The 18,568-nt window shown below is 68.0% G+C and overlaps 1 protein-coding gene across 4 annotated transcripts in view; it reads right to left on the bottom strand.

Moving 5' to 3' along the window:
- Positions 1–1,573: 1,573 nt before the first annotated feature.
- Positions 1,574–18,568, bottom strand: part of Nfic (nuclear factor I C) — a 48,479-nt gene continuing 31,484 nt past the window's right edge. For 3 of the 4 annotated variants that reach the window (XM_071604085.1, XM_071604083.1, XM_071604082.1), the window contains exons 4-10: positions 16,233–16,307; positions 15,628–15,751; positions 15,097–15,221; positions 11,509–11,634; positions 9,377–9,561; positions 6,816–6,900; positions 1,574–3,628 (exon numbers count right to left, since the gene is read on the bottom strand). In XM_071604085.1, coding sequence (XP_071460186.1) covers positions 6,850–6,900; positions 9,377–9,561; positions 11,509–11,634; positions 15,097–15,221; positions 15,628–15,751; positions 16,233–16,307 — 686 coding nt within the window. In that variant the 3' untranslated portion in view covers positions 1,574–3,628; positions 6,816–6,849. The remainder of the gene's footprint in view (positions 3,629–6,815; positions 6,901–9,376; positions 9,562–11,508; positions 11,635–15,096; positions 15,222–15,627; positions 15,752–16,232; positions 16,308–18,568) is intronic. The other variant, XM_071604084.1, reaches the window with a different exon arrangement.

Genomic DNA, 18,568 nt, shown 5'->3' on the forward strand with positions numbered 1-18,568 from the left:
AAAGGGGTGGAGCAACTGGCGTGAGTGGGGCCCCAAGGGCCGCCTGAGGGGCCTTGCCTGCTGTGGCTGGGAGGCTCGGCTCCTCCCTGGGGGCCGGAGGTGGGCGATGGGGTGTGGGGGGGCAGTGGGCTTGGGAGAGGACCTGTCTGGGAGATGCCAGTTTCATGCAGGAAAGAGAAACCACCCCCCACCCCCCACAGGACAAAGACACCCACCCTGTGCCCGCCGCAGGCCAGCAGGGACGCTGGCTCTCCGTGTGCGGGGGCCAGCCACTGTGGCTTTTCTGAGAAGCAGGGCAGTCTGAGAACCTGGTGGCCCCAGGACAGTGCGCTGCCTGGCATGGACCCGCCTGCCACCCTCGTGAGGGCCTGAGAGCCGTCTGTGGCTGGGGCTAGGGCAGTGCCCGTGGCTGTCTTCCTGAGGGGTGTGCTGAGGTACGTGGCCACGGAGGGCAAGACGGTCCTGGGGACCATGCCACCCACTCCGTCTGCCCCTGCCTCCCAGGTGACACTCAGGAGGAGCACAATGAAAAGCCAGAGATAGCAATGTCAACCATGAGCCCAGGCCAAGGGTGGTCCCTAAGGGCAGTCCACGGCCAGACTGGGGGCCCTGGCAGTCTCCTGGAGCACAAGGTGGCTTTCCGGAGAAAACTCAGGATGTCATGCAGTGCTCTTGGGCCAATCCTTGTCCTGAGGGCAGGACCCTTGGGACCCTCGCCTGGTGACCTGTGTGGGACACCTGGGGCCTGGGGGGGAGTGGGGGGCCCAGGTCGGAGACTCCTGCCCATGTGGCTGCCCACTGACCACCTGGCTACTGTCTTAACTTTGGTCAAGTAAAGAGCAAAAGGAACTGTAATTAAGGAAGGGAGGGGGGGAGGGAGGGGGAGGGGAGAGGGGAGGGGGAGAGAAAGAGGACAGAGAACGCAGGTCAGGGACAAGCGACAGCCTGGTGACCACCGGGGCCAATTGAGGCTCGTGACTCGGTGCCCTGGTGGCTGCAGTGCCCTGCGGCCCCGGCCGGGCCAGGCCCAGCTGACCGGGGACGGGTGTTGCATAGTTGCCTTTCTCTGCGCTGCGGCCGGCACCTCCTGCTCACAGCTGGAAGACGGAGCTGGCAGTGCCCCCGAGGCTGGTCCTTTGGTGAGAAGGTGGGGTGCGGGTGGGGAAGAGGAGGTGCCCTGGGTGGGGCAGCAGTCTGACCCTGACCAGGTGTGCACGGGGGGCGGGAGGTCCACCTGCAGGCTGCAGGCGTGGCTGGCCTGTGCCCGGTGTGGGAAGTCCTCCCTGGGCCAGGGCAGGGACTCAGATGACCCTTGTGGAGCATGGGCCTGGGCTGGGGTGGCAGAGGTGAGCACCAGGGAGCCCCGGTGCAGCGGAGCCAAGGAGCCGGCCGGGCGGGCAGGGCGCAGACCGAGGGACAGCTGCGGGCCTGTTCAGAGCTTGGCTTCTTTAAAAAAATCTTTTTCTTCTTCTTTTTTTTTTGTTTTTTGTTTTTTTACAAATAGAAGTACACCCCGTGGACTGTACCCGTCCCGTGGCCTGACTACGCGTGCACACATGCAGCTGAGAGCCGATACTGTTGAATAATACTTATTCTCCGAGGCAAGGCACATCATGTGGTAGAAAACTTCGTGCAAATTAGGAAACATGGAACTTTTTAAAGGATTTTTTGATTTTTTCAAGAGGGGGCCGGGAGGCGGAGGGACAGAGCCAGGTATATCTGCCATGCAGGCGCCACCGTGGGCGACGCCGGAGCCGGGCCGCGGGGTCCTAAGCACCATGCAAAGTAGGTAAAGAGCTGGTTCTGTGCGCCCCGACCCCAGGTCCCCCGTGCGGCCCCTCCCCACCCCCACCCTGGCTGAGACGCTTCCAGATGCCTCTGCTTTGCCCGAGAGTGGCCCACGCTTTGGTCCCCAAACGGTCACCCAGTGGAGGGGCCCTGAGGATGGACGGACGGACAGACGGAGGGACCAAGGGTTCGAGGCTGAGGATGGCAGGACCCTCTGGGCAAAGGGGCAGTGGGGGGCCAGCGAAGGGTCTTTCTCCAAGTGACCAGCAGGTTGGCCAAGGCCCCGGGGCCAATTTGGGAGGAGAGTCTGGAAGCTGGGGTGGGGGTGAGACGGTCGGGGCAGCGTGGGGTGGACGGGCCTGGAGGGCCTGTCCTGCATGATGGCTTTGGCCCGGGGCGGGGCGGGTCTTGGGGTTGTCCCCAGCGCCAGGCATGAAGGGTGTCAGTTGGGATGTGTGGGCCAGAAGGGGTCCTTGCGCTTGGGCTCAGTGGCCCCCAAACACACAGCACCGCCATCGGGGCCCCACAACAGCAATCCTAGGAGGGGACGGTGGGATGGCTGGGCCGGGGTCAGGGTCCCCGGCGCCCAGCTTAGTGTTTTGGAGCAGCTCAACGGAAACGCGTAGCGGATGAGAGGTCCTTGGGCTGCAGGTGGACGCCCAGGCCTGTCCCCAGAGCCCTCCGCCCAGGCCCGCTCCCCTTCCAGGTGGCTCTGCACCTCCCCTCGCGGGACGTGAAAGTGCACAGGGGTCCCCGGGGGCGCAGGCACGGGCTGCTCCAGGTGTAAGGCACTGGCGAGGAGGCGGGGGCCTGCCCAGCGCAGCCCTGGGGTCCCATCTCTCTAGCTCTGGGGACACAGCAATGAGGGGCCCGTGAGTGGAGGTGGCTGGGAGCGGGGGTGGGAGCCCGGCCACACTGTTCCAGCTGGACACGGGGCGGCCGGTGGGGATCAGGCACTTAAACCACTCTCTGGCCTCCGCCTGGGGACAGGGAGGCTCTGCGGCCCCTCCACTCAGTCTGGCCCACCCCGTCCTCAGAAAGTGCGTCTCCTGCTGTGCGCGGGCTCCTCCCTGGGTGCCAGGCGGGCGGCGGGCGGCGCCAGGCGGGCTGGGGTCTAATTGCATAGAGACTTCTCCTCCCGAGGGCCGAAGGCAAGTCCCCAGCACAGCAGGGCCAGGCGGGTCCTCGGGGGTCTGGGAGGGCGTGGCCAGCCTCAGGGCCCTCCTGGGCTCCCCAAGTGCCCGCCTGGCGTCCTTCCTTGGTGAGTGCCAGCGATGGACCCCTGCCACGTCCAGGGCCTCCCCACTTTGCTCTGCAGCCCTCCCCACTCGTCCGCCCACCGCGCCCTCCGTCCAGGTCTCTGCTGCCCGAGGCTGGGGTCCTGGCTGACCCCTTCCCGCCAGCACCTGCCTCCCCTCTTTGGCAATCACCATCCACAGAGGGGGACTGGCCGGGGTCCCCACGCTGGTGGCGGTGGCGCAGGCCCAGGGGGAGGTGGCCTTGCTGGGCGTTGCCCGTCCGTTGACCCTGGCCACAGGCGCCAGGTTGTGCTCACCTGGTCTCTGGGCAGCGCTGGTGCCACGGGGCAGCGGTGGCCGTGGGAAGGAGATGAATAACTTAGGGAGACCCTGTAGCGGCCTCCCGCGGGCCGCGGGGCGTCGGGAGGGCACGGTGTGTCTCTCGTCCTCCTCCCTCGTCCTCCTGCGCCAAGCTGGGAGTCGGCAGGGGCGGTCTTGCTCGCTCTGATTTCCACCAAGAATGCGGGTGGGGGCCGTGCCCCGGGTCCCCAGGACGATGGAGGAGAGGCGGGAAGAGACCTCTGTTATCCCAGGTACCAGGACTGGGCAGCATGGGGAGAGAGAGAGAGAGGGTCAGGTCCTCCTGGCCTGGCCTGCCCGTCCACGCCTGCCCCCGGCCCCTGCAGCCCCCTGCATGCCCCGGGCACCTGCCCGGCCTCTGTACCAGCTGCCAGAAACGGTTCCAGCCAAGGCGGACTCGCGCTCACGGGGACAGCGCCAGCACAGCCCGTGCATGTGGGGCGGTGCGAGAATGTCCCCACGTGCCCTGTCACCCGGGTCCAAGCTGCCCTGTGCTCTGCTGGCTCGCTCCGTGACCTGAGCCTGGAGCAGCAGGAAGGGGCGGGGCTCTCCTGGTACCCACCCTCCAGCGCAGAGGAGCGGCCAGGCCCTGGACGGAGGCCGTCCATGCTGCGGACGTCTTTCCCATTCAGTGACCCCGAGACCTCCAGGCACAGGGCTCTTCCCTGCCCATCCATAGAGTGGGGCCCAAGCTAATCAGCTGTCCTGCCCAGGGTGACCACATGAGGTGGCTGGGCAGGGACTCAGGCTGCAGGGCCCTAGGTCCAGGCTCACTGTCCTGGACAGAGGCCCCCGGTCCCCCTCCCTCGGCAGCTTGCCTGAGGAGCCCCCTGCACCGCCCAGGGCGGTGGGCACTGCAGATAGCCCCCGCCCCCACAGGAGTGGCAGCACACACCCCCGCCCCGGAAAGGAACAGGCTCTGCCCCTGTGTGGGCAGCTCTCCCTCAGGGCTCGGCCCCTCCCTCCCTCTGAGGCTGGGCGGGTGACCCACGGGAGTCCGAGCCCGGCCTCTCCTGAACCCACACCGTGGCTCTGGCCCCCACCTCCAGCCAAGTTCAAGTTCATCTCGGCCATTACCTCATGTCTGGTTTCCGTTGGCAACCAGACAGGCTCTGGGCGTGACCCTCCCGTGGTGGATGCCTCCCTCCCTCCCTCCCTCCATCCCTCTCTCCTCCCACCCCTCTGGCTCTGCCTGGCTCCAGCCCTGGTCAGGATGGGGTGACCTCGCCTCCGCCCCTCCCACTGCAGCCTGGCGAGGGCCACAGCATCTTGGCCTGGCTGTGGCGGCCACTGTGGCTTGGGTCTGTGGCTTGGCCCTCCAACCCCAGCTGCTCCTCCGCCGAGCGAGCGGGGTGTGGGGAGCCGCTGAGGGGTTCTGCAGTCCGGGGGTGGAGGGCCCGGCGCCTGAGAAGGACGTGGGTGGAGGAGGGGGCGGCTGAGCGAGGGCCAGGCATGTGGGAGGGGTGGAGGGCGCAGCCTCTAGGAGTGGCCAGCAGGGGAAGCGCTGACCCTGCAGGATGGCCCTCTCCACCCCCACCCCCAGGTCTGGCTCCAGGCTGCTCCCCTAGGGACTGGCCAGCTCGGGCAGCGCTGCTCCCAGGACACACGAGGGGCCCTCCCGCCCCACAAGGTCTCCCAGCCACGCGGCTTCCCCTCAGTGCCCGCCGCCTTCCTCCGACCCTGACCTGGCTGGCCGCCCACTAGCGTCCTCCAGGGCTCCCCGCACCCCAGGTGAAGCCCACGCTGCCTCTGGCCAGCTCGGCCCCGGCGGCCCCTCGTTCACGGCATCTCCCAGAACCCGTGCTGCCCGCCTCCCACTCGCCTCCGCTGCCAGCCACCCCGGGTCCTGCCAGCCCTGTCCCGCCCTCTCCAGGTGCTCCCAGGGTCCAGCCGGCAGGAGAGGATGGACAGGGGAGAGCCCAGGCACCACCCGGCCTGCCTCGGCCTCCCTCCCGGCTCAGGGCTCAGGTGGTGAGGCTGCAGGTGGCGCTGCCCCCGACTGGCGCTGTCCAGAGGCAGTCGGTCAGAAAGCTTCATGGAAGGCAGAGGCTGACCGTGGAGGCCGGGCCGCCCCCTCCTCATCAGCTTTCATTTCTGAAGCAGGGGGGACATCCCTGGGCTCCTGGGGGCAGGGCGCTAGGTGGCACAGCAAGGGGATGCCAGGCTCCGTCGGCACTGGGCGCAGGGGGCGACCCCGCTCTCGGGCAGGAGGGAGTGTGGGGAAGTCCTGCTCTTTGTCCTTCAAAGGCTCTCCGGGAGATGCTTAAGGCCAGAGGAAGAGACTGTGGTTCAGAGCGTGAGGCAGAGCTCCCCACCCCCACGACCCCTCAGCGCCTACGTGCCGCCTGCTGCCCTCAGCTGCGTGTCTCCCCCTCTGCTGGTCCCGTGGGAGAGAGGCTGGGTGGAGGCTGGGGAGGCCCCAGGGGCACAGCTGGGGCGGGCACGGGGCACCTGCCTCCACACTCGGCCCCTGTGGCCTCCAGGAGCAACTGACAGTCACACAGGGCCCAGGTGACCAGGGTAGAGGGACGCTCCTATCCCAGCTGGGGACTCAACTCTGGTGGCCTCCCCAGCCCCTGCCTGGGGGCTCTACCCGAGAACCTCGGGTGGCTGGGGGTCTGGACACGGGGGTCTGCCCACGACCAGCTCTGCAGAGCTGCGGTGCCCTGAGCTGGCTCTCTGTGGCCGGGCCTGTGAGGCCGGGCTGTGGCCACCACTGCTCTTAGTCACAAATCCTGTGGCCTCCTCAGGCCAGGGAGCGGGCCTCTGGGTCCAGCAGAAGCAGCAGACCAGGCCCCGAGCGGAGAGCAGGTGCAGGGGCGCTTGGGCCTGGGGCTGAGGCCTTGCCAGGGCACTTGCTCCTCTCCGTCCTGCTCCCTGCCGACCGCCTGGCACACACTCCACCTGGGAGGACAACTGTGCCCTGCCTGACCCTGTCCTCTGTCCTGCTGACCTGCAAGGAAGCCCCTCCTCACAGCCCGCACCTGCTCCACCACCTGCTGGACCTGGTAGGGCGGGATGCTATTCTGGAAGGTCCACCCACCCATCATGGAATGCCCTGGCAGCCAACTCCCTGCCCCTCCCTGGCCAGAGCATGGGAGGGATGAAGGCTGGGGTGAAGGCTCTGGTGATGTGCTGTGTGACCCCAGGCAAATGGCCTGCCTCTCTGGGCTTTGGTTTCCCCTCTATACAAATGGATGCCACTAGGAAGTGGTGGGCAGTTCAGGCCTGCTTCACATCCCTGGGCGTGGTGTGCCCCCGGAGGCCAAGGCGGGAAGTCCAGCCTTGCCTGGTGTCCCAAGAAGCCAGTAGCGGGCTCAAGGCCCTGGTGGGCTGTGGGAGGCCGGCCCTGCGCCACAGTGGAGGGTGCTGGCCCAGCAGGCGGCCTCTCCCTGAGCCCCCCGCCCCCCGCCGGCCTTCGGCCCCTACCTGTGCCTGATACACGCCCGCGGATCCCTTGGTCCTAATCCCACAAAGGAACGGTTTGCAGGGGACGTGTCGGGCGTAGAGTAGGCTGCAGGGAGGAGAGAGACCGAGAGCCCGTTAGCGAGGGGGCGCGGGTGGCAGAGAGGGTCTCTGCTGCCCGGGTCACAGAGCCGGCCCTGTGTACCCAGCTCCCGTGGCTCCGAGCCGCTGGCCCCCTGGCTGATCCGGATCCTGGAGAGCGGGGGTCCTGACTCCAGGGCCAGGGGTCCCGGCCGAGGGTGCCGAGCGGGGCAGAGGGAGACCGTGAGTTACTTGGTGTCCCTCTCGGGCACAGCCTGTGCCGGCGGAGCCGGGGCCATGAGTGACTGAGGACGCGTGGGTACCACTCCCTGCTGGAGGGCACGGTGGGCGGCCGGCTCCCTGGTCTACCGTAACTCCCTGCGGGTTCTGTCACTGCACAAAGACGCGGCCCCGACGGCTGTGGGCCAGGCGGCGGTGCGCTGAGGCTGGACCTGGGAGGTCCAGGGCGGCTTCCCTCTCGGAGGGAGGTGGGGAAGGCGGGGGGTGCACAGTGGGAGGCGGGAGGGAGGGCCCTGTGGTCCCTCTCTGTGACGCTGTGACGCGGTGGCTGCAGGGGCCCAGGGCGGTCCAGCTCTTGTCCCTTTCTGCAGTGCTGGGGTGGACCCAGGGCTCACGCCGACCACACCCTCACTGAGGTGTGCCCCGCCAGTGCAGTCCCAGCAAACGCCACGCCCACCCTTTGACAGCCAGGCGGCCAGAACTGCAGGGCGCAGGGGCGACCCCACTCCCGCCACCACACAGAGCGTCCTTCTGACCCACGTCACAGCCTGCTCCCCGCAGTCCCCAGTTAGGCACCGTGACCAACCCGTGTGGCTGAGCGGACTGAGGCTAGCCCAGTGGCGTCCCTGAGGTCACACGGCGCAACCGGGGCTCAGAGAAGGCCGGTCCCCACGTCCCACCCTGGGGGGCAGGGGTGGCGAAGGCCGGGGGTGAGCTGGCCCCCACCGGGAGGAGCTGGCCCAGGAGGGGAGGACGAGTGCTTGAAAGGAAGGAGGGTGGTGGGCGGGACCAGGCCCGTGGCCCCAGCAGCGCGGGGGGGCTGAGGCTGAGGACACGAGTTCCAAGCCAGCCTCAGTGACCCGTGAGACCCTCCTTATATGAACACCCACGGGCTGGGGACGGGGCTCGACCCCGGGACAGAAAGCACAGAGGCAGGACAGGCGGCTGGCGGGCAGGACGGCCCCAGGGTTGCACCTGGCCTTGATGAGACCAGGCACTAGGGCCTGGGCCTAAGGGGGGCCTGCAGCCCAGAGGGGGTGCGCGGCCCTGGCAGGTGCTGTTGTGGCAGGGGAGGCCCCATGGGGGCCACCATGAGCCCAGGACAGGGACAGGAGTGGCCTGGAACAGTCCAGGACTGGCCGGCTGTACTCCAGCGCTCAGGAAGGGCCAGAGGATGTGCTTGGGTCGCCTGGCAGGGGGGACGGTCGTCGCTAGGTGTGGAACAGGGCCCTGTGTCCAGCCCCCCTGCTGGCGGCCGGCTCTGGGGTTTTAGGCGAAGCCCCGGCTTCCGACGGCAGCCATGGTGTCTACTTTCCACAGAAGGCGTGGGGCCGGGTGGCCCTGGGGACGCCCGAGTGAGATCATGTCTGTTGCTAGGAGCCCCGGGCACAGCAGGGCTTCTGAGCCCCAGATGGGCTCGCAGGTCCCCGAGGCCACGTGTTGAGGTAAGTGGACCTTGGACTGTGGCCCGGGCTGTGGCTCACTGCTGCTGTCCTGGGGGCCATCCTGGCCCACGCAGGCCATCAGCTAGCTGAGCTCTGCTGGGCAGGTGGGGCCAGGGCCCTGGACAGCCAGCCCCGGGCGCTCACTAGGACAGGCGTGGGGCGCGGCGGAGGTGGGGGGCGGCCGGGGCAGCAGCACCTGTGTGGGAGGGCAGCAGCCACAGCTCGGCCACTTCCGTTTAACTGGGGGACGGGGGACACGTGGTTAGGGGACGGGTGTCCCTGCGGCCGGGCCATGCTGGAGCTGAGAGCCCCGCCCCGTCCACGGCCAGGTGGGGTGGTGGGCGGTGGGTCTGAGAGCAGCCCAGGGAGAGCCCCAGGGACAGCGCTCAACAGCGCCTGAGCCCGGGCGCGGCTGGGGTGCCCGTGTGGCCTCCTCCGTGTGCCACCCGCAGTCCCTCACTCCCCTTCTGAGCCCTGTCACCTCGTGCCAGACGCGGCCGGCGCTCTCCTAACTCGTTCCAGACACGACTGATGGTGGTGACCTTACCATGAGGACCCACCGACTCCCAGTGCCAAGGTCTGTGGAGTCTCCGCACTGCCCGAGCCGGACCACTGGCCGCTGCCCAACTGCAGGTTCCGCGCACTCGGGCTGGCGGTGCTGTGGGCCCGGCGGTGCCCGGTGGACCACCCACTCGGCCCAGCCCGACGGACGCGGGGAATGCCACACTTGCATTGGCAAAGCCAATGGAAATGGAGGCGCTGCGGCCGCTAGGCGCCAGGGTCGCCGGTGGCCACCCCGGAGCCACGCCCACCACTCACCGGTCCAGGCTGCTGGCTGGCTGGGTCGCAGGCCAGCGAGACGAGATCTTTGAGGGGGTCCTGGGGGTTGAGATGAGGCGGGTAGCGGATGGCCGTGTGGGGGAAGTAGGTGGAGGCCGTCTGCGGCAGGATGGACGTGGTGGGGAAGTGCAGGGCCGAGGACGGGTGAGGACTCCGGGCGATCCCTGTGGAGACAGCAGGAGGCAGGGGTCACGGGCGGGGCTGCTGGGCCGTGGGCATGGCCCACACCCGCTTCCTGGTGCTCGATGACAGGACGCGATACCACAGGGCCACCCAGCTGCATCCTCAAGTTCACGGCCCCCGGGAGCCCAGAGGCGCCTTGTCTTGTCCCCAACTTATTTTTTTTGCAGGGCTGGGATGGGACCCAGGCCCTGTGCACGTCTGCGAGTCCCCCGCCACCCGCTGCGCCTTTTTATCTGGGGGCAGAACGTCACTAATTGCTGAGGCTGCCCTGGAGCCGGCCGTCCTCCCGCCTCGGCTCCTGAGCAGCCGGATGACCAGCGGCTCCGGCGCCCGGCTCCCGTCTGTTCAAAACAGAGGGTGTCAGCGTGACCTGGAAGACGGGTCACCTGCCTGTGGCCACCAGCAAGCAGGTGGCCACCCTGGGGTTTGAGCCCAGGCCGCCTGGTCCCTTGTCCGCCTGACGTGGGCCTCGGCAAGGCCTTTCCTAAAGGGCCAGAGAACAGATCTTGTTAGAACTGACGCGGGGCTGGGGCCGGGGCTCCCTGCACCCACGAGGGGCCCTGGGTGCCGTCCTCTGCTCCCATGGCAAAGGCCCCGTGTCCACCTGCAGCTAATAGTGCAGCCTGGGGCCTGGGGCTCTGACCCTCAGCTGGACCCTCGGAGGGGGAACCTGGGTAAGGCGGCACCGTCCTGAGCACGTGCGGCTCGCCGCCGTCTCCACACACAGGACGAGCCAGCCCCACGGGTGCACTCACGTCTGGAGACCCCTGAGGTCCATGGAGGCCAAGCTGGCTCTGCACCACCCTCCCCACAGGGGACAGGGCACCCGTGGGCTCTGGCTCTCTGAGGCCTGAGAAACAGTCCCCCGAGGGTACCATGAAGTCCCCTGTCCCCTGGGACAGCCTGCAATTCAGTGCTGTTCGGTATCCTCGCGAAACTGCAAATGTCACCACGGATTCTAGAACATTCCGTCACCCCTAAGGAAGCCCTGGCCCTCCTAGTCCTGCCCCTGCCGGGTCCACGTCCCATGTCTGGACTCTGCTGTCCTGGACCCTCCTGTCACTGGGTCACATCTGGTGGCCTGGGTGTCTGGCTCTCACTGAGCTGCAGCTGCCACCTCGCTCCTGCAGGTGGGGCCGAGGACCTCCGGGTGCGCGTTCCTACACAGCTCGGCGCCCTGAGCACCTGCTGTGCCGCAGTCACCTGCCCCGTAGAGTGGCTTTCCTGTGTGTCCCCGGCTGCCCTGCTCGCAGCCCCAGGGCGAGGCTGGTCTGGGCCACGTGCCCACCACACGTCTCGGACAGGAGCGGTCGGCCGGGGCCTCCCTGGCCAACTCCTGGCCCCAGCACGCGGGTCCTGCCCTGTGTCTGCCTCCCGAGGTGGCCTGTGGCCGCCTGGCCAGATGTGTGGCAGGGGCTGGTGCCGGGGGAGCCCTGAGCCTGTTCCAGGCTCCTGCGGGGACAAGCCGTGTGGCCACTAATCCCCCCACCAGTGCACAAGGGAGTGGGCCAGCACGGTGACCAGCTGCTGGCCTGTGCCGCTGCGGTGCACGTCCTTCTGTGACCCCTCTCCTGTGGGGAGGGTGTGCCCAGGCAGGGCCGGCCTGGCCTTGGCCTCCCTCTCAGGTCCCTGAGAAGGCCGCACGCAGCCCGCTCCACAGCACTCTGGCCTGGTGGCAGCTTCTGATTCTGCCCGGTGAGCCAGCGTGTCTGGGGGACACAGGGACAGGACCACGCAGGGCCCCGGGGGCACAGTGGGGCGAGTCCCAGGCTGAGTCCTCTTGGCAGAGCGGGGACTCAGCCCTGTGCACTGTTCACCACCTCTGTGTTCTCCTGGCTGGAAGGCCACAGCCATATGGCTCCTGGTCAGACGTCTCGTGGGACTTCCCCGGGGGTGATGGCTCTGAGCTGAGGGCCCAAGACACTCACCGCTGTGCACGGCGATGACAGGCCGGTGGTGCTGGGTGAAGCTGGACAGCCGGGGTGAGTCCTGGGGGGACGGGCTGTTGAAGGGCGACTTGTCCATCTCTGTCTTCTTCACCGGGGACGAGATGCCTGTAGGGACAGGGATGACAGGTCGAGGGGTCATGCTCCCAGGACCCCAGACCTCCCGAGCGCCAGCGCCCACAGGCTCAGCGTGTCGCGCCACTTCCTGTCCCGGGGCCGGGGAGCCCACTTCTTGGCGGAGCGGCGAGCTCGGAGCAGGGTAGGAGGCCCCAGGGTCTGAGGCCGTGGGCGGGCAGCTGGATGACCACAGGTGGAGCCCAGCCCGACCCCCGAGCCAGCGGGGGAGACTGTGCAGTCGCTAACTGTGCACAGCGGAGCCCGCTCACACCAGAGCGCACCGGGCGGTGGCAGACACGGGAGCAGCAGGCAGGGCCGGGTGGGCAGAGGAGTGCAGGACCCCCACCCGGGGTCTCACCAGGGGGCAAAGCAGAGTCAGGGGAGGGTCTGACAGGCGGGCTCCAGGCTCAGGGCACCTGCTGGCCAGGGCGCCTCCTGGTCTCTGCTCCCGCGGCCACAGCGCGGCTGCCCCGCTGCCCCTGGTGGCTGCGATACTGCCGTGAGCCTGGTGGTGGGTGAGCCTGGTGGTGGGTCGCAGGGCCGGGGGACAGGCGGAGCCCGCGCCTGTGGGGCAGGGGGGCCATGGCCTCAACGGAGGCTCCTAGGAGGCCCAGCAATGGATGCCTGCAGGATGGACCACCCAAGAAGCCCTTTGCCCACCTGGACACCACAAGGGATACCAGCAGGGGGCGGCTGGGAGCAGGGCCCGGGCTCTCCCAGGGCCAGGAGTGGCTGGGGGGGCCCAGAGGGCACAGGCAGGGGCCTGCAGGGCGAGGCCGGCCAGGTGCTTGGGACCCCCCAGGACGGCAGGGCACTGATGGAGGTGTGGACGGCCCTGCCCCGCAGCCTCCAGAGGGTGACGGCACTGCCCAGCGTCCCCCGCCTGCCCAACACACATCGGTGCCCCATCCCGGCAGCTGCCCTGGGACCCACAGGCTGGCAGGGCCCGCTCACCAAGCCACTGTGTGCCCCACAGCCTGGCCAGCGCCGGCTGTCCAACAGACCCCATCGCGCCCCTCGGCCCAGACGCCCCTCGGACACGCCGCCACGGGCCCCAGTGTGTCATGGGAGATCGTGTGCCAGCGTCCCCATGGGATGCCACTGGCTCCCTTTACTAAAGAGGCCCCACCTGTCTGCCCTGTGGGCCGGCCGCTCTGCTTGCTCGGGGCCTGTGGGTCCACAGCAGGCCCAGGACCCAGGCAGGCAGGGACGTGGGTGGTGCACGGCGACAGGACGGGCACCCGGCCCTGCTGCAGGGGGCCAGCGTCCCACTCCTGGCAGTGCTCGGACCCCACCCAGCGTGGCCCTTGGGCCTGGCACTGGGCGGTTCTCGGGTGACCCGGGCACTGCAAGTGCTGAGCAGGGTCCCCAGGCCAGGCGCTCCCCAACTGATGCCAACGTGTCCCCAGACATGGCCAGGGCCCCTGGGGACAGCGTCACCCATGTGGCCTTTATGGTGTTGCCCCCCCATTCCAGTCTGGACGCCCACGCAGCAGCCCTGGGGGGGGTGACCGGCGGCTCATGGGAGCCACCTCAGATTGCCCTCTGGCTGGTGCTCGCTCTGTGCCTCCCTGAGGGACGAGGGACACGGGGGCAGCGGGCAGGCTCCCCTTTCCCCTGCACTGCCCACCCTGAGCTGGGAGTGGGGGGCCTGGGGAAGCTGCGCCCCCACCCCGGGCTCTGGCCTTGGGGGTGTGACCTGCAGCAGGCTCCGTTTAATGTCCCGCTCTGGAAGAGGTGACCACGGGAGCCTGAAGATGGCACAGAGCAGGCTCCTGTCCACTGCCCCAGGCATGTCTATTGAGAGACCCAGGGGGCAGGACCTCGGTCCCCCACCATGGGGACTCCTGGGCCCGGCCAGCACCAACCCCACAGGGGGTTTCTGGCAGGGATATGAGGGGTGTGGCCAGTGAAAGGCAGCCAGTGGGGTGCCTGGGGGCTGGCACAGGCCAGCTGGGCCAGCTGGGCCAGCGTCCCCACCCTGAGCCTCAGGGTTCCCTTTCAGAGCCACTGGGCAGCGGAGCACTGCTCGCCGAGGTCTGCCCTCCCGGTGTCCCCTGTGAGAGAAGCCTGTGGCACAGGATGCCCACAGCAAGACTCCCTGGCACCCCTGGAAGCTAAGAATGGCCGCATGAATGCCTCCTGGGCACAGAGACAGCAGGAAGAGTTTAAATGCCACTTCTGAAAAGAGCAGCTTTTTCTCTTTTTTCTTGGTATCAGGGATCAAACCCAGGGGTGCCTCACCCCTGACCTATACCCCCAGCCTCTTTTATTTTTTGAGACGGGGCCTTGCTAAGTTGCTGAGGCTGGCTTCACACTTGTGATCCTCCTGTCTCAGCCTCCTGAGTCACTGGGATCATAGGCATGCACCACCACACCTAGCTGGAGTGCACCCTTGATGGCTGGAGCTCCAGTAGTGATCTTGGACCATGAGGTGGAAAGGAAAACTATGCTTAGTGGAATCCAAGGCAGGAGTCTGAGACCCTTGTCACTCTTGCCCGGGTATGCCAACAGCTGGACATTTACCTGAGAGAGAAACGGACTATCCTTTGGGTTGGCTCTCTCTTCCGAGCAAACCTAAGCTTACTAAATACAGGGCCTTTCTGGAAACAAGCCTGACAGACGGGGACCCAGACACTGAATCAAACACTAGGACCAGAAAGACAGGGCTCCCTGGGGCTGCAGTGCTGTGGCCGTCCACACGGTGACAAGAGAGCAACCCGATGCATTTAGAGACCCACACGTAGACACCCTGGGCTGATCCCAGGAAGACACCAGCCAGCGCACCTCACCTCGGCCTCGCCCACCTCCTCCCGCTCACCGCGGGCGGGCGGCACTGAGGCCGGGCGGTGGCAGGCCGGGGGTCCCACCCGGGTCCCTCCCACACCCGGAGGACCTGGAGCTGCGGACCGAGACCACCGTGGGGTGGGTCAGCTGAGGGTCTGGGGCGCGTCAGCGCCACCCTCCTCGGGGCCACGCCAGCCGCGAGGCCAGGGACCCAGAAGGGGACCTCGGAGGCAGCCAAGTGACCCCAAGGAGCCGCTGCCCAGTCCCACGAGAAACGTGCCCTGGGGAGGGCCCTAGGAGGCCCCCGCCCACAGGACTCGCTCCGGGGAGGGACGCCACGGGAATGGAGGCCCGTGCAGGACGAGAGCCCCGACGGCCCGAGTCCCGCGGAGGACCCCAAGGCGCAGGGATCTTTGCATCGAAGGGGAGCCCAGAGAGCGGCAGTGCCGGTCCTTCCGGGATAGCACGGAACCAAACAGCTGCAGGAACACGTGAACCCGGATTTACTTCCCAAGCACGCTGCCGGCGCGACCACAACTCCCAGGAGGCTCCGCGGCCCCGGGTCGACTTCCTGACCCGGCGCCCGCGCAGTGCCTGCCGGGATACGTAGTCCTGGCCGCTGTAACCCAACCGGAAGGCCAGCTCCGTCCCCGTCTCCAGCCCTACCTCCTTCCATGTCCTCTGTCCAGTTGCGGCTGCTACTCGTAGGAGAGCTGGGTGAAGTGTAGTAGTCGCCGCCGGGGCTCGTGTCCACGTCCTCCTCCATCGAGCCCGATTTGTGCCGCTTACTCCTAAGGAGCGAGGGAAAGGGAGACCAGTTACCATGGAGACGCAGGGAGGCTGGGGCAGACGGCTATTTCCGGCTTGAAGGGGCGGGGCGCGGGAGGTGCTATCGCGAGACTTCACGGGAGCCGGCCTGCGCCGAGCGCCGTGGACACCTGTTCCGACCTCCCTGCGTGTGGCGGGGCCACCTGGGGCGACGGGGCGGCTCGACTCCTCCTGGCAGGCAGCCCGCCCCGTAGTACCCAGCCCCATTTGCAGATGGGGCACGTCCCATCTCGGGCCCCAGGCGGGGTTTTGAGGGATGAGTAGGAGTTTGTGTGGCCGAGCGGAGTGTGGGGGCCGGTACTGCGGGCCCGGGCTGCGCGGCGATGGGGGTTCCCCGGGAACCCCGCAGGGGAGGGCCTGGGCGCTCACCCGCTGGACGAGGTGCTGGGCAGCGTCCTTCTCATGCCCGTGCTGGCGGGATTCAGGTCGTAGGCCAGGTGCCCCTGCAGCTCTCCCAGAGAGAAGTTGGGTCCTGTCCCGGTCACCACAGGTGCTGCCCAGGGCAACAGAAAGGAGAGTAAGGGAGGGCGGGCACCACCCAGTGGCCATCCCCAGGGGGGCTCCTTCCCCAATTGGCTTGGCCATCAGCTCGGCCAGAATCTGCCTTCTGTGCACCAGCAAACCGGGGCCATGGGCGGAGGCCAAGGCCGCCTGGGAGGCAGAGGAGTAGCCGGGGCTGGAGGCCAGGCTCTGCGGATCTGGTGGGGGGCACTGGCCAGCGCTAAGATCAAAATGGGGGTGTCCAGCAGGCCCACAGGGAAGGCAGGGGACAGGGCTGGGCTTCTGCCTGGCCTTTGGGTTCTGGCTTCTGGGGAGGGGGCCTGTCACCAGGACCTTGGGCTCTGGGAAGGGCACTGCCACCTCCTGTCCTGGCAGTCTTGGGTTGGTGACGGGAGCAGGGGAGGGTGGTGGGCTCTTCTCTGATGCCCCCTTCCCTCTCCAGGTCCCATCTCAGGGCCCACGGGGACACTCACTCCGGGACACTTGGATGAGCTCGGTGACACTGAACACGCCGGAGGTGACAAAGCTCTCCTGGAAGTCAGTTGTGTCTGGAACAGGGAGATGGTGGGGTCAGCAGGCGGTGGCCAAGCAGGCCTGTCTGCTCCCCGCCATGGCTGGCCTGAGCCAGAGCCCCTGCAGCGGGTGGGGAGCCCGGGCGTGGCACAGGCTGCCCTGGTCGGCGAGGCCCGGTTCCCTGGTGGGTGATCAGGGGCGTCACACCCCAACCCCAGAGTTCCAGGTCCTCTGTTCTCAGAGACGGAGGAGTGAGCACTCTGATGTGGTCACAGGAAAGCAAGGGTCAGCCTGGGCCAGCCCTGCCCACCGCCCCCGGCCACGCTCTCCGAGTGGAAGGGGTGCCCAAGTGTGGACAAGAGAGGCGGGAGTGGCTGGCCACATGGGACTCGATGTCCCATGGCTCACAGTGGCCAAAACTGAAAAACAACCCAGTGTCCGTGAGTGGGTGCGTGGACACAGTGGCCCATTCACCACGCAGCGTCCTCAGCCAGGGCGGGAGCGAGGTGACACAGTTGCAGCGTGGAAGGACCTGAGGACCTCGTGCTCAGCAAGAGCCAGACACACAGGCCACAGTGTGTGACGCAGTGACAAGAGAGTCCAGGAGTGCAGAGATGGGAGAGGACCTGTGGGGCAGGGCTGGGGAGGGCCGGGGCTATTTGAGGTGAGGAGAAGGTTCTGGAAGAGGTCGGGGTGCTGGTGGCACAGCACTGTGGACGCGCTCAGTGCCACCGACTCCACTCTGAAAGGCCGTGAGGGCACAGGTAGGAGAGCTGCCTGGCAGGGGTGCGGGTGCCCCAGGTGCGGAGGCCGGGCAGGTGGAGGCTGGTGCTTGGAGCCAACCCCGGGTGCAGACCTCCCCGTGGGGCGCGAGAGGGGGTCTGTTAAGATTTGCCAGGTGCCAGGAACATGACCGGTGACCCCCTCGGAGCCGAATCACCAGGGTCAGGACCATTCAGCACAGTGCCTGGCCACCGCCCTGAGGGCCACTGTGTCCCAGGCAGCAGGAGCAGCCCGTGCAGGGTGCCCAGTTGGCACACACTTGGCAAGAGGGGCACCAGCAGTGCGGGGCAGGAGGAGCCAGGGAGGGGGCCCTCAGCCCTAGAGGTGGTGGGAGTTCCTCTCCCAGCCCCCAGGGGGCAGCAGGGCTGCAGGGAGCTAATGCCGGTGCCCAGCGCCCAGGGTGTCCAGGACCCAGCCCTGGCAGCCAGGACCCCGGCCCCTGGCGTGACGTTCGTGCCTGCCATTCGTGGAGCAGGTACTGTGTGCCTGGTGCCCTGCTGGGAGTCTCAGGGACACGTCTCCGGGAGGACGGGTGGTGGCCCCTGAGTGGTGTCCAGGGGAAGCCGCCACAGCCGTTTCCTGCCGACCCAGCTGGCCGCGGTGTCAGTGCCCCCGCCCTCCCCACCGGCTTCCTGTTTGTGCAGCGCCGCGCAGCTGCGGCGCGGGGACTCCCTGGCAGGCGGGGAGGACAAGGTTTCCTCCCCAGACGCCCAGGGTCCCCACGGGACCAGGCCAGCGCCGTGGCCTCCGCCTCCTGCAGCATCTGGCCTGCAGGGAGGCCCAGGAGGTGGAGGCCTGCCGGGAGGAGCGGCCGGGCCTGAGGACTTCCTGGACCCGCCAGCCGTCCTCTGCCGCCGGGAGGCCCTGGCCGCTTCCTGCCGTCCACGTCCACTAGGCCCCTCCCCGTAGCTGTCCTGTGTCCTGCCCCTCTCGTCACTCCTCCTCCCCGACACTTACTGAGACCTACTGTGTGCCAGGTCCTGTTCTGGACACTGTGGCGCGAGTGTGCTCGAGGCAGGGGAGACCCGTGGGACGCCTGGCCGCGCCCGTGAGCCCAGCGCCTCAGGAGGCCCAGGCAGGAGGACGGCAGGTTCAAGCCCAGCTGGGGGACTGAGCAAGGCGTCCAGGGCAGCGGGGCTCAGGGACGCAGCACTTGCCTGGACGTGTGAGGCCCTGGCTCCGTCCCCAGCTCGCTAGGCGGGGGGTCAGCAGGAAGGAGAGAAGGCACAGGGCTGTGGCCAGGAGCAGCCCCGGGCTAGCAGGGCTGAAGGGGCTCTGGAAGACCTCCCTGACAGGGGACCTGGGGAGCCCGGAGAGCAGTCAGCCGTCCAGGCAGAGGGACAGGCTGTGCGAAGGCGCTGGTGGGCAGGAGGCCGAGGGGGGAGGGAGCCGTGAAGGGCTGCGGGCAGAGGTGCCCCTGGCTGCTGAGGGACAGGCCGAGGGGCGGGAGGGTCCAGGGGGCCACCTAGGCCTGTGGCCCCTTCCTGCTCCTAGACTCCCCGCCCCTGGGGGC

The sequence above is a fragment of the Marmota flaviventris genome, chromosome 1, assembly GCF_047511675.1.
Source record: "Marmota flaviventris isolate mMarFla1 chromosome 1, mMarFla1.hap1, whole genome shotgun sequence".
NCBI lineage: Eukaryota > Metazoa > Chordata > Mammalia > Rodentia > Sciuridae > Marmota > Marmota flaviventris.